The 19,722-nt window shown below is 37.2% G+C and overlaps 1 protein-coding gene across 10 annotated transcripts in view; it reads left to right on the forward strand.

Moving 5' to 3' along the window:
- Nucleotides 1-19,722, forward strand: part of TTLL7 (tubulin tyrosine ligase like 7) — a 134,094-nt gene that overhangs the window by 65,631 nt on the left and 48,741 nt on the right. For all 10 annotated transcript variants that reach the window (XR_011532520.1, XM_008526454.2, XM_008526456.2 and 7 more), the window contains exons 9-14: nucleotides 1,971-2,129; nucleotides 5,261-5,355; nucleotides 10,338-10,485; nucleotides 10,571-10,644; nucleotides 11,761-11,896; nucleotides 19,340-19,426. Coding sequence is in view for 9 of the 10 variants with exons in the window: in XM_008526454.2 (XP_008524676.2) it covers nucleotides 1,971-2,129; nucleotides 5,261-5,355; nucleotides 10,338-10,485; nucleotides 10,571-10,644; nucleotides 11,761-11,896; nucleotides 19,340-19,426 (699 nt within the window). In the remaining variant the exon portion in view is untranslated. The remainder of the gene's footprint in view (nucleotides 1-1,970; nucleotides 2,130-5,260; nucleotides 5,356-10,337; nucleotides 10,486-10,570; nucleotides 10,645-11,760; nucleotides 11,897-19,339; nucleotides 19,427-19,722) is intronic.

The raw sequence follows: 19,722 nt of genomic DNA on the forward strand, positions 1-19,722 counted from the left end.
CTCTAAAAAGTGACTATCTATGTATGAAAACTAACATTCATCAATACTCTCTATGAAAGACAGAGATATGTGCTTTTGTGTTGGTCTAGAATGAATAAGACATCAAAGAAAACCAAGCCATAGAGACTAAAAAAGATTATTATCACTTATAAAGCCATCTTTGAATGTTTTTTATATACGTTAGCTACAAGTCTACAAATCGTCTTTCAGAGCGATGACACTATGGTGGAAATTCTCAAAAACATTAGCGGCATTGAATTTGTGTTTTGTTCTCTCATTCCTGATTTTCACGTAAAATCTTGCCTTTACATTTCCAAAAGTATGTTGTTTTTTATGTAAAGAAAACACAGATTTGCAGTTCAGGATCTGTTAATTAATGTTCACTTTTCTCCCCGCCTGTCTTGTTTCATACAGACACTTTCTTAGCCAAGGTTTTAACTTTCTTTCCTCTACTCTCAAGTGGTTTCAGTAATATCTCCAAAGATTTATAGGAAGTGACTTTTTGTCTTTGATCTTTATATTATGGTGCTACCATGGATTTGTTATTCTGAATAAAATTTTCTGAGAACAACCCTTCATGACATCTCTGATACTTACCCTCAAATATGGTCTTGATTGGGATTCTGGGTAACAGTGAGGTTAACCTCTGTCTTCCATTTTTTCTCACATATAATAAATATTGCTCCCAGCAGGCAGTGGGATGTTTGTGTCTGACCTGACATCTGAGCTGGAGTTCTAGAGGAGTGATGGAATAGCTGTGACAAGAGTAGCCATTAGGTCGCTCGCATGTATTGAAGGCGTCCTCTATTCTGGGCACTATGCTGAGAGCGTCACATGGAGTCTCACTCTGTCCTTCATCGGTCTTTTGCAGCAGGAGCTATTACTATTGCTAGTTCACATTGGGGGAAAAATGAAAGTCACAGAGTTTGAGCAACGTGACTGAGGTTGCCCATCTAGCAAGTAGCAAAGCCAGGACTACACCCAGAAAATCTGACTTCCGAGCCACATTCTGAACTGCTGTGCACTATTGCCTCTGCCTGTAGAGAGGGAGTTCAAAAGGCAGTATATTCTCAGCAGAAACCAGTGGGACAGCTTTTCCACATTGCATAGCTTGTTCTCAAACTTCAGTGAGCCAGCTTCTTGTTTTATTAGCGTTAGTAACTCACCCTGGTAGTCTTGTGTGTCCTTACAGATAATGTAGCTAGTTCTTTAATTGGTAGTACTCTCGTCTCAGATAAACCTTAGAAACTACGAGATCAACACTGCACGAAGAAACCAGCTCTCCTGGATTCTGTCCTCCTAGTCCTTTCGGGCTTTGTCTAAGTGGAGTTTCTATAATGTTCTTTGTGAAATAGTTTACTCTTCTTGAGACTTTTCATCCCTGCCATCCCTATCCCCTTCTGTATGGTTTCTGAGAAGGCTAGAGTATGGTCCTACCCTTATTGAACAAATAGAAGCCACGTTTGTCAACTTTTATTTTACTTATTTGTTCATCAGTGTTTTTGAGCATTTTCTAAATTCCAGGCGTTACTGTAGGCACTGGGAATGAGGTTGTAGAGAAGACAGACAAGGACTCTGCTCTAATAAAAAGGAAAACATATCAGCTGATTCTCTGCTGTGTGGAGATGCAGTAAGGAATAAGGGGTGGGCGGCTGCTTTTGACTCGGGGGTCAAGGAAGGCCTCTCTGCACATCAAGGAGTCAGACATGGGAATATTGGGGGAAGACTGTTCCAGGAAGAGGGGACAGCCAGTGCAAGGGGCACAGAGAAGGCAAGCCTGGCTGGAACACAGTGGGCGGGCGAGGAGTTGTCTGAGATGAAGTCAGAGCAGTGGCAGGGGCTCAGTGCCATAGAGCTTTGTGGACTTGACCAGGACGCTAGTTTGCAAGTCCAGCCCACATTTCCATGTCTGTAAATGAGATACAAAGAAATAAGGCATTTCACTTTTTTTTTTATCACAATCCTTTTAGGAGTTGGTGGTAAAGACCCTGATTGTAGCAGAACCTCACGTCCTGCATGCGTATCGAATGTGCAGACCTGGTCAACCTCCAGGAAGTGAAAGTGTCTGCTTCGAAGTCCTGGGATTTGATATTTTATTGGATAGAAAACTAAAGCCGTGGCTTCTGGAGGTAAGGAATTTCTGGAAGAAGAGAAGTTATCACTCTTCTTGTATATTAAAACAAATGTTTCTTAAATGTGTGCTTGGCACAGTTATCTCATTAACTGAGCATAAAGTGGCCTGACTGGAGCATGTGGGAAGCAGACAATAAAAATGCCGAGAATAGAACAGTTCCAAGAATGAATCAATATATGTTTGATGTTACTTTCCCCAAATTAGTATTGAGTGAATTTCTAGGCCAGGAATTTTGATTATATGTGTGGATCTGCTTTTACTGGTTTGTTGTCCACTTTCTCCACTATTTTCTCAGCCTCACGTCTTCTACCACCTCATGACTTCTGGATGTTGTCTTTCCTCTTTGTGGGTGCCTAGAAACAGGGCCACAGCCTCCCTGTCTTCAGTGGGTCTCCCTTCAAACTCTCCAAGAGAAGAGGGCCTCCACTGGTTCATTAATCAGTATTCAGTATCCAACACCCCAGGTGGCATGAATTCTCCTTTGAGGCCGTATTATGTGACCTGGGGCTCCCCTCGTGTCCAGGCTGTCAACTGTGTGCCATTGAGTTTGCTGCCAGTCCGTGGTATGATCAGAGTCATCATTATTTTTCTTTGATTACAAAAGGTCGCTTAGCATTTGGAAAATATGGAATAATATAAAGGAGAAATAAAAATGAGCTCTGGTTAAGATTTTTCTACTTTTTCTTCCAGTCATTTTTATATTTATATTATATCCAGAAGAAACCATAGAAGTCCTGTGGTCCTACAGCACCCCATCAGCAGTTGCCCCGAAGCTCCCTGATCTGGAGTCATAGAGTGCATGGCCATGAAACTTTATCAGGAAAATAGCACACATCTAAACACTTAGTGTTTACTACATTAGTTACATTTTAAGGAACGTATTGCTATAGAAGATACATCAACAACTACCTTTCATTTTAAGTTGGTTGTCTCTTCTTTTTGGTTGATGATGTAGAAGTTGGAAGTTATATCTGTAATATCAAGGTTTGCAAAAGCAAATTGAACGAGTGATAAGTGAGATCACTCAAAATATATTTTTAGGAAAGAACACTTTTCCAATTTGAAGGCCAACAGTTTCCTGTGTGTGTGTTCAATCTAGGAGCAAATAATGTGGATTATATTTCCAATTGAATGCAGTTCTGTCAGGTATTCTGTCAGGTGTGCTCCTGCCTTGATTCTAGAAATAAGATCGCTGTGAGTTTTCTTTATCCTTTTGCTTCCTCTGTTCCTTGGATATGAAAGCACTTGGCGGCACTCTGGGCCCTTCACCTTACTAAGGCCTGGTGCTTTCTTCTTCAGGTGTACTCTTTGTCTGCAGTCATCCTTTCCTGCTCTGAGCTATGTTTTTTTTCTGGCCCTGCTATTTGTCTTTTATCCTCGGTGGGGTGGGGAAGAAGTGAAGGCACATGCATGAGGTGGAACTGAAGGGGGACAACAGGGAATAGTGATTTTATAGGTATTTTAGTTAGCCATTTTCAAAAGCATTTGCTTAACCGGAGCTGTGTATTAGCTTGGTAAATCAGAATTGACTGAATGGTTGAATTCTGCATTTTTTTTAAAGGCTCAAAATACCACTGTTTGCATTAGCGTTTCTTCATACATATTCTCTCCTTCATTATTTCCATACTTTGTTCTCTCCCTCATCACTCCACGATAGCCAACAGCTAAACAGCATTGTTTGCATTAAAATATTTTCATTTCTATTCATTCTTTCATTTCCAGATCAATCAGAACCATGAAAGAAACTCCACAATAACCAACAGCTGTAAATAATGAACATTCATTTTTATTAAAGCAGTTAAAAGAATCTGATTTAGATCTTGTTTCTTTGTATTTTCTCCCAGCTTCAATTGTTGGGGCGGGGGGGGGGGGGGGGGGGGTCTAATACCCGTTGTTAAAAACCTTTTGGCGCCATCAAGTGGAATAAGTTAGGAAGTGCTTCTGAGGCTGTGATAACTTTTAGTTACCTGAAATTTTTGTAAGTTGTGATTCGTAGTGGCAAAATTGCAGAAATATTCAATCATAGAAAACACTTTTGGGGAAAACACAGACATTGGGTGGAGTATGAGTATACTTCTAATACTTTAAGTATCCTTCAATTAATTTCAATAAGTCATTGTGCCAGGTGGTTGAGATACAAGAAAAATAAGACAGAATACTTGCCCTGGCCTACTGTGGACTCAGATACGTGTTTTATGATAATATGTATAAATATAAATACGGAAGAGAGAACCAGAACAAACAACAGACTGATTAATCTGTGTACATGTGTGTGTTTGAGAATCAAAAAAATATCTTTGCAGAAGAGGCAACACCTGAGCAGAGTATTTAAGGTTGGAGAAAGTGGGGTCGGGGCTGGGGGCTCTGAGAGATGGGGCTGGGGTGGGGGGAAGTTACTGGGCAGAGGGAACCGTGCTAATTTAGGAGCACGGAGTCTATTATGGAGACTTTGATGTGTGCGTGAAATGATTGTGCTTGTTTTGGTAATAAAACTGATTTGGATGTTTAATAAATAGTATTTATTAATTTAATTTGCTTTGTAATAATTCTCATTTTTGCATGCATTTACAAGCTGCTGAGCTTTTAGACTCGAACATCTGCTGGGTTTTGTGTGTTTTAGAACTGAGGTAGGAAATGAGAGGCAAAGAAGCCATCAATATTACAGAGTAGAATTTTGGCTGGATGCAACCCTAATTTTCAGAGTTTTTTCTGTCAGCCATTTGTGGTTCTTCTTTACTTTCTTTTTTTTTTTTCAATTTCACATAAAACTTGAAAGAAATTCAAAATGTTAACTGAAAAAAAAATTTTCTACCTTTCCACGTATTACTTTGTCTTGTGTGAGTATGTTTCTTCATAGACCAATTTCTTTTACATGATAGTAGAGGGAAGAATCTGAAACAGGTAGGAGAGAGGGGTCAGTGATAACGGTCAGTTCCTTGCGACTCCTTGGCTTAGGGTGATGGAGAGTATCGCAATGGCAGCTGGGCCATCAACCATGTAGAACTTTGAGATTTATTGCTGAGTCTTTCTACTGGTGGAGGACCCATTAGATTAGCAAATATATACTGAATATTTATTGACCTACCAATATTTGGCTATTCTCATTGTTTTCTTTGTAAATTCCAGATCAATCGAGCTCCAAGTTTTGGGACTGATCAGAAAATAGACTATGATGTAAAAAGGGGAGTGCTGCTAAATGCACTGAAGCTACTAAACATCAGGTAAGGTGTTTCCCCCATCTTTTGGAATTTTTCCACCACGTTAGGCATAGAACAATCATTTGTACGTGAGATTGGCTTTTAATTTTTTGTATTTGGTATTTTGAATTTCTTGATTCCATTCAGGTTTTTTCTTTTTTAAATATCTTTTCCCTTTCTCCTGCACAGTGCTTTTTCTTCTCCCCATATAATGCTCTGAACTGACAGTAAATATGGTTAAATTACAGCATTGGTATAATTATTTAATACAGAGTATGAGGTTGAACTGGAGAATACCTTAGGAAACCCTCTGGATTATCTTCCTCACCTCATAAGAAGAAACTAAAGCAGAGAGGCTGTTCAGGAAGTAAGAAAAACTCAAACATAGATTTCCTACCTTTCTGTCCAGAGGTCTTCCCATTATATCATGCTGCCTGGTTAACCAGTAAAGAAAGACAGTTAAGTGAGGCTTAACCTTCCCATTGAAAAGCATAGGCAAGATTTCCTTTTTTTGTTTAAAGCTGAATAATATTTCTTTGTGTGTATATACCACATTTTTAATTTTTTTGAGGAATATTTGCCCTGAGCTAAGCTCTGTTGCCAATCCTCCTCTTTTTCTTTTGCTTGAAGAAGATTCTCCCTGAGCTAACATCTGTGCCAGTCTTCCTCTACTTTGTATGTGGATGCCGCTATGGCATATCTGATGAGTGGAGTAGATCTGTACCCGGGATCTGAACCCATGAACCCTGGGCTGCTGAAGCGGAGTGCATGGAACTTTAACCACTTTGCCATGAGGCTGGCCCCTATACCACCTTTTTTTATTCATTCATCTATTGATGAACATTTAGATTGCTTCCATGTCTTAGCTGTTGTGAATAATGCTGCAATGAACGTGGGAGTACAGATATTTCTTTGAATCCTGATTTCAATTCCTTTGGATATATACCCAGAAGTGGCATTGCCGGATCAATGGAATACACTTGGGCTAGTTGCAGTGTACATGATCATGGATGTCAAATATTTGAAATGCTGTTTATGTGGGAAAGCTTTTGGCTCATTATGAAAGAAATCTGTTAGAAGTTTAACTGTACTGCTTAATGAAGCCGTGACTTGTCTGCCATTGTAAGTGTTCAAACAGCATTTTGGGTGTTGGATTAAAGGACCTCTGAGGTCGTTTAAGCTCTGGGATGTTATCATTTCAATCAATTCGAATTGTCTTTCCAAGAATTCTAGAAGAGTTGTGGGATGCTTCCAAGCAATTTACTTCTTTTAAATGTTTCCAAGTATTTAGCAGGTACCTGATTGAGAAGTAGCTTTATATGGAAAGCATCATTTAAAAAAGAGATTGACATATAAACTTGTTCGAAAATTTTCATATGGCCCCTTCTTTGGCCTGATCAAAGAATGATTTGCCTAAATTCTCCTGATATTTCAGTTATCCTAAAAGAAATGAATAGAAAGGAAAGAGATGTAAAATGGGAAGTTTTTATTTATTTAGCTTACACAAGTGCATCAAGTATTTCAGATTATTTAATATGCCTGTACACTTTTTTTTTTTTTTTTGCATTTACTGTTATCGTATATGTAGGCCTGGTGGGTTTTTAAATTTTTTTGGCATGTCTTTTGACTTTGCCACTGATGGTACCAATTCAGGACAGTGTCTATGGGTTCTTTTGATCTTCTTAAAAGTGAGATATATACAGTTTAAACAGTGAGACATTTCTAGACTTGAAACTAAGGGAGAGTTGGAGTTCATCTTCCTTATTTTTCTTAGTGCTGTTCCACTAAGAGAATTTATCATAGTTCTTATCATTTTGAGCACATGCTAATAAAGCTTATGTTGCAGAGGTGCCTTTTCTCTCCAACCAGATGGAGAGCTCTGGGGGCATATATGTGTTAGACTTGTATTTCACTGTGAACAGGTGACTATGATGGGTACATCATAGTTGCATAAGCAGGAACTAGAAACACTAGGAAAATTCTTGCCTATGTTAAATATTAATGGATTAATTTTCATATGGACTGTTGTAATTTTGGATAGAATAAATTCTATGATTCCAGAAATTCCCTGTTTACATTCATTTTAATCAGATGTTGGAATGATCTTTTTTTTGTTGTATAGTCTTTCTGCCCAAGAACCTAAATGGATTTCTATTGCCAACACCTAGTCTAAGCTCTTTGCGTAATATAACTTAACCTTAGCTTTTCCATCTTATTTTCTATTTCTCTCCAACCCAAAGTGTTTTAGTTAAGCTGATTATATCATAATTTCCCCCACATATCTTGCCCATTCCCACTGATGATTTATTCTGTTTCCTACCCTGAATATCTTTCCTTACTACCTATGACTCAAATCCCATCTTTTTTATGACATCTTCCTTTAAGCCCCAATTAACCTTTCCTTTCTTTGAGCTCCAAGAGGAATTATAGTCTACATAGTAGGTGACGTGTCACTTTGTTTACTCCCTTATGCTCTGTGCTGTTTTACTTGGACATGGCTGATTTTTCTTTTCAATTTGATTTAAGTTCCTTGTGGAAAAATGCTGATTAAAATGCTAAGTGAATAGAGATCTTTTAGTCTTTTGTTAAATTTTATTCTGGACTAAGAGTTGTTAGTGCTGATTTATGCCTATATTGATAGAAATGCAAGCACAGTTTTTAGAATGGCAATATTCCCAAAGGCCAGAATATGGAACCATTCCTCTAAAGAAAAATGTCTTGGTGTGATTGGCTTTTCTTTGTTTCTTAATGTGTTTGGAGGAAGTTTGAGTGCTTATTCCTGTTACTCCTCTGTTAGTGTATGCCTGAACTGTTAGTGTGGCAGCGTCCTTGTCTGTGAGTGTCTTGTTTGCTGTGGATGTGCACATAGGTCTACTTTCATTTCTTTCACAGTGTTCTCAACATAATATTCCTAATCCTTTTTTATTCTCTCTTCCTCTTTTCTGTGCTTCCTTTTTTTCTTCCTCTCTGCAATTTTTTCCTTATTGATTATTTGGTCTTTCTTCCTCTCAATTCTTTTTCTTCTTCTTCTATTCTCTTCTTTCCCTGAACAGAGGAAACTCAGCCAAATTTAGTATTCATGATTAGAAAAATGATATTCTCAATCATCCAGTCACTGAATTCAGAAATCTTGTTGTCATCTCAGGTTCATCCCTCTTTGTTATTCCTCGCATCTAATTAATCACCAGAGCACGTTCACTCTTCCTCCAAAATAATCCTTCAAATCTTTCCTTTTTCTCTAATCCTACTGCTGCTTCACTGGTCCAGGCCCTTATATTTCATATTTGCTAATGAAGTAGCATCCATCTGTTTTAGTCTATTTGGGCTGCTGTAACAAAATACCACAGACTGAATAGCTTATAAAGAAAAGAAATTATTTTTCACAGTTCTGGAGGTTTGTAGTCCAAGATCAGCGTGCCAGCATGGTTGGGTGAGGGCCCTCTTCTGGGCCACAGGCTTCTCATTGTATTCTCACGTGGCACAAGGGGCTAGGGAACTCTCAGGAGCCTCTTTTATAAGGCACTAATCCCTTTTAAGAGGGTTCTACCCTGATGACCTAATCACCTCCAAAGGTCCCACCTACTAATACCTCACCTTTGGAGGTTAGTATTTCAACATATGAATTTTGGAGGGGCACAAATATTCAGACCATAGCCCATTTTAATTGTCTGCTTCTTTTCTCATCCACTGCTAAGCCACTGTACATGATGCCACGGGCATAATCTTTAAAAGATGCAAATATTTATACCCTTCTTCTTTTCAAATTCACCCACCCCACCATTGCCTCAAGTTCAGTTTGAGACTCAATAAGCTGATATTAAAGCCCTTGTGATTAGCTGAATTTCCTACATTCGTCCATAACTCCAGCCATACTGAATGACTTGCAATTTTCTGGATGTGTTTATTCGTTTTCTCAAATTATTCCTTCTGTTCTACCTCCCTGTTGAACTCCTGCCACTCAAACCTCAATGTTGTCACAAAGGAGAATAGATCAGTTACAACACTCCTGCAAGTTCAAGTTGAGGGTGGTTCATACTTGAGGCAAAAGAACACTCGTTATTATCTAGGGCCTTGGCCCCGTATTCTCAGTGCAGTCTCCTGATGAATTGAATGGGACCACATGTAAACGTAGGCACTTCTTTTACCTCTCCACACTAGAAGCTGGCCTGATGGCCTCCTTGTACCATTGCCTTTGGTTTACACCTTCCTCTGGGCACTACCAGGCTACTGACAGTGGGAAACATGGAAAATAAGCTCAAGGATGAGAACTCTGTTTTTCCTTAAGTCTAGGGGTAGAATTGGCTTTTCCTTTCCTTTTTTTCCTGGGGTCCACCTTGTTCCTGTTAGTACCTTCAAGGGTGATCTGTAAGAATGCACAATGGAGGGAGTGGTGAGAAGAGACCTCAGGTTTATCTGATTGCACCAGCTACATGGAAGGGAAGAGAGAGAAGAGATGTTCAGAGGAAAGTAATCTCACAACAGGACTTTTCCTATAAAAATCAGACAGCTGTAAGTAAATTTTCATGATAGGGGAAAAATGAGAAGAACTATACAGACATTTTCAAATAAATAATGACTGTTAGACTGGGTGGTCAGTGTCAGTGAGAGTGCTTAAATATAAATGAAATTAGTTGAAGGAGGAGAAAGGAACCAACATTTATTAAGGACCTATTAACGCCACAAGTTAATCCTTATAGGAACTCTGGGAGGGAAACGTTATTGTTAATATTTAATAGATGGGGAAGCAGACTCAGCAGATAATTGACCTAAGATTGTGCAGCTAGTAAGTTGCTATACTGTTTCCATCTTATCTTCTTACCTTCAGGACTTCTGTTTACTATATGAAGACCCGTATTTGGTGGATCGTTAGATGAATATAATGTATATACGTAAATTTAATAAACATTGATTCCTATCCCCACTGTTTCTCCTGCTAATTCCCCTCACAGGGATAAGATCTGAGCTTATTTGAATTCTAGAACATGGTTTTGTGTTTTATATTGTAGAACCAGTGATAAAAGGAGAAACTTGGCCAAACAAAAAGCTGAGGCTCAAAGGAGACTTTATGGTCAAAATTCAATAAAAAGGCTCCTGCCAGGTTCCTCAGACTGGGAACAGCAGAGACACCAGTTGGAGAGGCGGAAAGAAGAGTTGGTATGAAAATTTTCACAATGTACCCCTGATTTGAATTGCATAATTCATCTGTCAGGTATTACTTGTAAAATTTATTTATTTCTAGAAAGAGAGACTTGCTCAAGTACGAAAGCAAATCTTGAAAGAAGAACACGAAAATCGACATATGGGGAATTATAGGTAACTGTTCTTCCATTTTTTAATAGATTGAAGAAGTGTAGTGTCATAACAATGTCTACATTTTTTAAACTTTTAGGCTTATTTTAAGCGCTGTTTATTTCATTCTGACAAAGTGGTTTTTGCTTAACATCTTTCCAGAAAGAAAAGATAGCAAGTAGATGGGTCAAACTTGGGAGAGCTCCTACTAACCAGCCTCGAGGCTGGCTGTATGAAGTCTTTTAAACCTGATATTATCCTGTGATCTTATTTGCTTATAATGTGGTGTTTTGAGAAAGTCAGGTTTTAGGTCTGCTGGTATTCTTTCTGTCAATTCAAAGTGGTTTCTATACTTTGGTCTAAAGTCAAATGTATCAGGAGCCAAGCAAATAATGAAAATGTTTGAAGGAGCCGAGCCAGGTATGAGACAATAGAGAGGGGTGTGGACTGTGCTGAACTGAACTGAAACCCCTCCATAGTACTGTCACCTTTGGCAGGAGAAAAGGGAACCCCCTAAGCTCCTTGTGTTCCTGGAAAGACCTCCCCTTCTCCCAAGCTTTGACACTGACTCAGCAGAATTAGGAGGATTTGAAGCCATAGAGCTTCTCGGACTCCTGGTAAGATGTTCTTTCCTGGCCTTAACACCATCAACAGTAGTGATCAGGACACATTTCTCTCACTGTGCCCCTGTCCAATTCTCTTTACTGGAGAGGCAAATTCCACCACCCCCAAAGAAAGCAGCATGATTAATCTCTACATTCTTGTGTAGTTCAGTAACCACACTAAGTCCAAAACTTCCGAATTATTCCTCATCACCTAAACTCTCTGCCATAAAGTTCTGTATTTCTCCAATTTGCTCAATTGTAATTCTTCTCCAACCAGCTTTCCCCAACCAAATCCTTATACCATATCTTCTGGAACTACATTGTTTAATGATAATTCTCTAGATAAACTTTAATTTGTGCAGGTAACAGAAGAAAATTCTTGAGTTTCTTGTCACTGTCTTCATCTTTATTTCTAGCACCTATTAAAGTAACTGGCACAGAATAAGTGGTCAAGGATTATCTATGTAGTTGACCTTAACTCTTGGGGCTATGATAGCTTCTTTTAAACAAGTTGGTTTATCTGATTTTATTGTAGACGAATTTATCCTCCTGAAGATAAAACACTACTTGAAAAGTATGAAAATTTGTTGGCTGTTGCCTTCCAGACCTTCCTTTCAGGAAGAGCAGCTTTATTCCAGCGAGAGCTGAATAATCCTTTGAAAAGGATGAAGGTAAAGGAATGAGGGTTTATAAAGAAAAAAAAGAATGAAGCCAAACAATATGTCTTTGAAAACGACCCACGTTAGTCTCACATATAAAAACATTTTACTTTTAAGATGCAATTTCCTTCCATTTTAACAGTTGGTAACATTTCATAACCAACTCAGTAATTTTATAAATAATATATTGTCTAACAGGACAAATTATGCGAGAGAGAATGTTGATATTATGTTGTAATATCAATCTATTGTAATAAGCATGTCTTATTACAGAGATGTGTATATGTAACTGAATAAAAAAATTCATTGAATTAACCCAGTGGTTTGTGACGCTCTCATTATTTGGATTGTAACTAACATTATACAGTTTTTGTTTTTCTGATACTGTATAGACCTGGCATATGAGAAGTAATTAAAACACACACACACACATATATATATATACATACACAGGAAATGATCTGTTTACCTTACTTAAGAGGTCTATAAGTTATCTATTGCAGGAACATAATAAACGACTTCATTTGTTTGTTCATTATCTTGTAATCTTGGCTGAGCTCAGTTGAGTGGTTCTTCTGCTGGTCTTGTTTGAAGTGAATCATAGAGTTGTATTTATCTGAAAGGACAGTTGGGGCTAGAAACCCAAGATGGTTTTACTCACATGTCTGGCACCTCACTTGAGATGGCTGGGACATCTGGGGAGCTAGCTGGTTGTTTCTTTCTCTCTGCATGGTTCTTTCACCAAAGTAGCCAGATCTGTTAATATGGTAGCTTGGGGTTCCAAACGGGAGAATTTCAAGAGGACAAGCCTAGTGTGCAGGTGCTAGTCAAGCCTCTGCTTGCATCATGCTTGCTAATGTCCCTTTGGGCAAATAAGCTTATGTGGGCCTGTTAAAACTGTTTGTGCTTTGTTTTACTGGACATCTTCCTACAGTGATATACCCCAAGTATCTTGGATGCCCTGTTATATTGAATGATCCAAAAACCATGTTAAAGTCTATTATAGATAGACTTTGCTATGGTCTTTTGGCTCAGATTCTGCAACAGAAAGTTATAAAGCCACTTTAAAGCTGGTTAGGCCTAAGACACAGAAGCAGAAGGAATAACGTAGACCCCAATACTCTTTACCTCCAACTTTCTGTCTTTTGACGTATGCAAGTGTTTCCACCCTTCAAATTACGTTTTGTGGTCCTTTTGTTTTTCTTGACCCTGGCAGTGAGAGAGCTTCGTTCGTTTCCCTTCACCTGTTCTGCAGAGTTATTTCTCTCTCCTGTGGATCCAGGATCTGTTCCATCTTCTCATTACCCTGCTTGCCCACCCCCACTTTTTCTGCTAGAAAACCTAGGGATTTTGGGGCCGGCCCGGTGGCGCAGCGGTTAAGTTCGCACGTTCCGCTTCTCGGCGGCCCGGGGTTCGCTGGTTCGGATCCGGGGTGCGGACATGGCACTGCTTGGCAGCCATGCTGTGGTAGGCGTCCCACGTATAAACTAGAGGAAGATGGGCACGGATGTTAGCTCAGAGCCAGGCTTCCTCAGCAAAAAGAGGAGGACTGGCAGTAGTTAGCTGAGGGCTAATCTTCCTCCAAAAAAAAAAAAAAAAAAAAAGAAAACCTGGGGATTTTGGAGCCAGATAGACCTAGATTCAAATTCCAGCTCCCCCACATGTTACTTTTGTAAGCTTGGGCTAAACTATTTGATCAATAGTTTTCTCATCACTAAAATAGTAGTGTTAAACTGTGCTTGACAGGTTGGTTGTGGAAATAAAGTCGAGGTTAATTAAAATAGTCTATTTAAAGTAACTGGCACATAATAAATAGGCTTTAAATCTTAATTCTCTTCTTCCCTCTAGTCCTCAAAATCTAGTTTAAATGCCACCACTTCGTCTTCTCTGTGAGCCTATTACACGAATTCATATACAAGTTTGTGCAAATTCTTATATGCATTCTTATACAAATATCACACTATCTTCATTACTGTTGCTTTGTAGTGTTTGTTGAATTCAGGTGGTGTAAATCCTCCAATTTTTTCTTTTTTCAAATCCTTTTGGCTTTTCTAGATCCTTTTGCATTTCCATATAAATTTTGGAATTGACTTGAAAATTTAAAAAAAAAGGCTGCTGGGATTTTAATTGGGACTCTGAATAATCTATAAAATAAATTCTTGTAAATTAACAATATTGAGTCTTCTGATCCATTACTATGGCATATCTCCCCATCTACTTGAATCTTTAATTACTCAGCTATACTTGTGATTTTTGGTGTAGTTCTTGCACATATTTTATTGAATTTATTTTTAAGTATTTGATGTATTTGCTACTATTGCAAATAAATAATTTTTTTTTTTTTGAGAAAGATTAGCCCTGAGCTAACATCCACTGCCAAACCTCCTCTTTTTTGCTGAGGAAGACTGGCCCTGAGCTAACATCTGTGCCCGTGTTCCTCTACTTTATACGTGGGACGCCTATCACAGCATGGCTTTTGCCAAGCGGTGCCTTGTCTGCGCCTGGGATCCGAACCGGCGAATCCCGGGCCACCGAAGCAGAACGTGCACACTTAACTGTTGTGCCACCAGGCTGTCCCAACAAATAAATAATTTTTAAACATTTTCATGTTTCTGGTTTGTTGCTAGGTTGTACATATCTGATTACTCTTGTATATTACCCTTATATCCAGCAATTTTTATATATTGTATTAACTGCCATTTAAAATTATTTTCTGATTTTTATTTGTTATATATAAGTTTGTTGCTTAATTTCTATACATTAAAAATTTTGCTATTTTATTTTTGCTAAGGATTTTTAATTTACTTGATTGGTACTAGGAAACATTCTGATTTCAATCTTGAAGATGGATTGAGACTTGCTTTTATGTCTCAGTATAGTACTTAGTTTAGTGAGTGTTCCGAGTCTACTTGAAAAAAACAATGTGTATACTACAGGTGTTGGTTGTAGAGATTTGTACTTGTCATTTAAGTAAATTTGGCTATTAGTGTTGTTCAAATATTCTATATCTTTTCTGATTTTTTGGCCTCCTTGTACTAACAATTCCTGAGAGAGATTTGTTAAAACTTCCAAGTGTGATTGTGGATTTAGTTCTGTCAATTTTTGTTTGATATACTTTGAAGTTATAAAGGTTTCTTCCTCATGAACTCACCTTTTCTATTTTATGATTATGGAATGCTTATCTTTCTCTGGGGTCACACTTCTTGTCTTAGTTTACTTTGTGTGATTAATATAGGCGCGGTTACTGTTTGAATGACATATCTTTTCCATCTGTTTATTTTCAACTCATCAGTGTTCTTATATTTAAAATGTCTCTGGTACACAGCATGTAGTTGGTTATATTTGTTTTAAAATCCAGTCTGGCACCAAGTGTCTTTTAAGCATTTCGCGCAGTTACTGGTGGAGTTGGATTTATGTTTTCCCTCTTGCTCTTTGTTCTCTATTTTTCCCATCTAGTAATTATTCCTTTAGTCTTTCGGAAAAATTAATTATTTTTGTTATACTATTTTATCTTCACTGTTGGCTTTTAGTTATATTTGTGGAATAATGTGATTTTTAAAGAAATTACAGTATGCATCTTTAAGTCATAATGGTCTACCTTGAATTAGTATTTTACCACTTTGCAGACCACATATGAACCATAAGTTTAATTTCAATTAGTGCCTGCCTTCAGACTTTGTGCTGTTATCATATATTTTACTTTTACATTTGTTACAAACCTCAAAATACATTATTATTGTTGTCCCAGCAGTCAGTGGTCTTTAAAGCTTTTCTAAATAGCCTTCATATTTACCCACGTATTTACCCTTTGTTGTGTTCTTCACTCCATCATGCAGATTCAAGCTTTGACAAGGATCATCTTCCTTCAGTTTGAAGAACTGTAATATTTCTTATTCTGTAATAATTCATATTTATGTAATATTTCTGTATTATTTCTGTAATATTTCATATTCCTTGTAACACGAGTGTGGTGGTGATGCATCCTCTCAGTTTTTATTTTGTCTGAAATTATCTTTTCTTTTGACTTCCTTTTTAAATGGTGGTTTATTTAACTGGATATAGAATTCTGTCTTGGCAGCCTTTTTTTTCTTTCAGTACTTTTAAAGATGTCATTTCTTTGTCTTCTGATTTCTATTGTTTCTATTCAGAATTCAGCCATCATTATTTTTGTTTTTCCTCTGAATGTAATATGTCTTTTTTTTCTGGCTGCTTTTTTCTTTTATTTTTAGCATTTTGACTTCAATGTGTCTGTGTGTGTTTTTCTTTGTATTTTACCCTGCCTGTGGTTTTCTCAACTTCTTGAAGCTATGGGTTAATGTCTTTGATTGGTTTTGGGAAAATTCTTCTTCATTATTTCTTCAGATATATCTGCTGCATTATTTTGTATATTGTCTCCTTATGGGCCTCTAATTACAAATATATTAGATGATTGGACAGCGTCCCATATATCTTTGCTGTTCTTTTCTGTTTTACCTTTGCTTCTCTTTTTCTGTGTACTTCAGTTTGGATAATTTCCATTTACATATCTTTTCTGTGTGCAGTCTGCCATTAAGCCTATCTAATCACTTCTTAACTTTAGACTATATCTTAAGAATATCCACTTGGTTTTCTAAACTTCTGTTTCTCTGTTGAAATTCTGCATCTTTCATTGTGTTCATTTTTTCATCAATTTTCTTTAACATGTATATAATACTGTCATGCACCACATAGTGATGTTTCGGTCAACGATGGGCCACGTATACGACAGTGGCCCCATAAGATTAGTACCATATAGACTAGATGTGTAGTAGGCTATACGGTCTAGGTATGTGTAAGGAGACTTTATGATGTTCACAACGAAATTGCCTAACAATGCATTTCTTAGAACGTATCCCCATCATTAAGTGACTCATAACTAGTTATTTTAAAATCCTTGTCCATTTTAGCATCTGGATCATTTATAGACCTGTTTTTATTGATGTTTTTTCCTTGTGATTATAGGTCACATTTTTCCATTATTTTGAAGGTCCTATGATTTTTGTTTGTTTGACAGACATTGTTTATAAAAGAATCATAAATATTAAACTCATAGTGTTTTCTCCAGAAGAAGGCATATATTTTTTCTTTCAGGGTGCTAGGGTGAGGGACTTATCACTTTGAGCCAAATAAAAGTTAAAGAAAAGCAAAAATCAACAAGTGGGACTATATCAAACTTAAAAGCTTCTGCACAGCAAAAGAAACTATCAACAAAATGAAGAGGCAACCTACAAAATGGGAGAATGTTTTTGCAAACCATATATAAGGGGTTAATATCCAAAATATATAAGGAATTCATTCCACTTGGTAACAAAAGAAAATCTGTTTTAAAAATGGGCAGAAGAACTAAATAGACATTTTTCTAAGGAAGACATCCAAATGGCCAACAGGTACATGAAAAGATGCTCAACATCACTAATCAACAGGGAAATGTAAATCAAAACCACAATAAGATATCACTTCGCACCTGTTAGAATGACTATCATCAAGAAGAAAAGAAATAACAAGTATCAGCAAGGATGTGGAACAAAGGGAACATTTGTACATGCATGGTGGGAATGTAAATTGGTTCAGCCACTATGAAAAACACTATGGAGGTTCTTAAAAAAATTAGAAATAGATCTACCATAGGATCCAGCAATTCCACTTCTGGCTATGTACCCCAAAGAAATGAAAACAGGGTATCAAAAGAGTTAAATGGACTCCCATGTTTATTGCAATATTATTCACAATAGCCAATATATGGAAACAATCTAAGTGCGTGTGACTGGATGAATGAATAAAGATGATGTGGTGTATCTATACAATGGAATATTATTCAACCAAGAGAAGGAAGGAAACCCTGCCATTCATGACAACGTGAATGGACTTTGAGGACATTATGCTAAGTGAGATAAGTCAGACAGAGAAAGAAAAATAGTGTATGATCTCACTTACATGTTGAATCTAAAAAAGCCAAACTCATAAAAACAGAGTAAAATGGTGGTTACCAGGCTTAGGAGCATGGGGGATTAGGAGAGATGTTGTTTAAGGGTGCGAACTTGAAACTTGTAGTAAATAAGTCTTAGAGATCTAATTCAGAGTATAGTGAATATGGACAACAATATTGCATTATAATCTTCAGACTTGCTAAGAGACTAGATTTAATTATTCCAACCACAAAAAAGAAATGATAATTATGAGATGTGATAGAGGAGCTAACTATATGTAAATGTATCAAATCAACACTTTGTACACCTTAAATCTTCACAATGTTATATGTCAAATATATTTCAATCAAAAAAAGAAAAGCTGAACTAGGTTCAGCCTGGGTTATAGTAGTTTTAGTTTACCTCTGGAATAAAATGCCTTCAGGGTAAAATGCATTCAGTTTTTATTACAGGCCTCATTCTCTATTGGTATTGGTATCTAACAACTGTAAGACTACAGAGAAGTATTTCTGGCTTTCCATCCTCCTACTCCACTACCTACTCACTAAAATTGCTATTGGAGAGAACCAACAGGTAAAGAGAACCAGATCTGTGGGGCTCCTCTAGATGTCACTGTAGCCCACATGACCATTGAAAACTCCATTGGATTCTCTTTGTCCCAGCAGAATCTCTCTGCCTATTACAGACCTGATCTCTGCCCATCTGTGTTCAGACTTGACAAATGACCCTAAAATAGAAAGTGGCTACTCATCTCTGCTCACCTAGGAGGAACTTTTCCCTCTCTGGTATTTAGTTCCTTTACACTACTTTTTATCCACAGCTTTCTGATGTCTTAAAAAATGGGATTGTTTAGTTTATCTGTCTTTTTCTAGCAGTTAGGATGAAAGTATAGTCTATTATGAACTTCCTTCTCCCAAACAGAAGCAGAACTCCTTAAGTTTCTTTTTACTTATCTTGTGCTGCTATCCTTGGAATTTGTTGTAGGATTATTATTTAATCAAAGCTTTATAACAAAAGTCTTTTGGTATTTTTAATAGCTAAACTTTCTTAGAATGGGATGAAGAGTAACTTATTTTACAAATTTCCAGTGCACAGTGAGATTTCTAGTTTCTTCAAAAACTTTTTCTAAGACATAGAAATATAAATCATAAATATATAAATAAAGATGTGATATTTTTATAAGTTAGATAAATAACTCAATGAATATAATCAGTAGATTATACTCCTTTCAGTATAGCTATTATATTGCTATTGCTCTGGTTTGTTCAACATCCACTTGGATGTGATGTTTTTATAACTTTTCCCTTTGATATATATTATTTTTATGGTCATATTTTAGTGAAAATTTCTTTAAGAGAATTTGCCGTGATCCTTTATTTCTCATTTGATCTGAGCAATTTTCATTAAATAGTTTCAGGAATCCTCGTAAAATATTCTATGAAAATTAATGAACTTGGAAAAATTCTGGATGCATTAGTGATCACAGTTTTAACTAAATATTTTTTTTAAGGAGGAAGATATTTTGGATCTTCTGGAGCAATGTGAAATTGATGATGAAAAGCTGATGGGCAAAACTGCCAAGCCTCGAGGACCAAAGGTGCGGTATCTCTACCTTCCTTAGTGTCAGAGTTGTTGCACGACTACTAAGTACAGTTGTTTTTCCCTTTATATTTCTCACTAGAAGAATGAAGGATGCCGCTTTCAAGAAACTGAATGGACTATGTGTCCAGTGCAGATAGAGTTGGGAAGATGATGTTGTCTTACACTCAGAAGTTCTGTTTTGTTAGTTTCCCTCATTTTTTTGATTCTTTCCCTAATGCGAGTGAAAGCCCTATGAGTCAGGGCCAAGAGGGACCCAGAACTAGTACCGTTACTCTGTACTCAGTAGAGGCA

Source organism: Equus przewalskii, chromosome 24, assembly GCF_037783145.1.
Source record: "Equus przewalskii isolate Varuska chromosome 24, EquPr2, whole genome shotgun sequence".
In the NCBI taxonomy this organism is placed as follows: domain Eukaryota; kingdom Metazoa; phylum Chordata; class Mammalia; order Perissodactyla; family Equidae; genus Equus; species Equus przewalskii.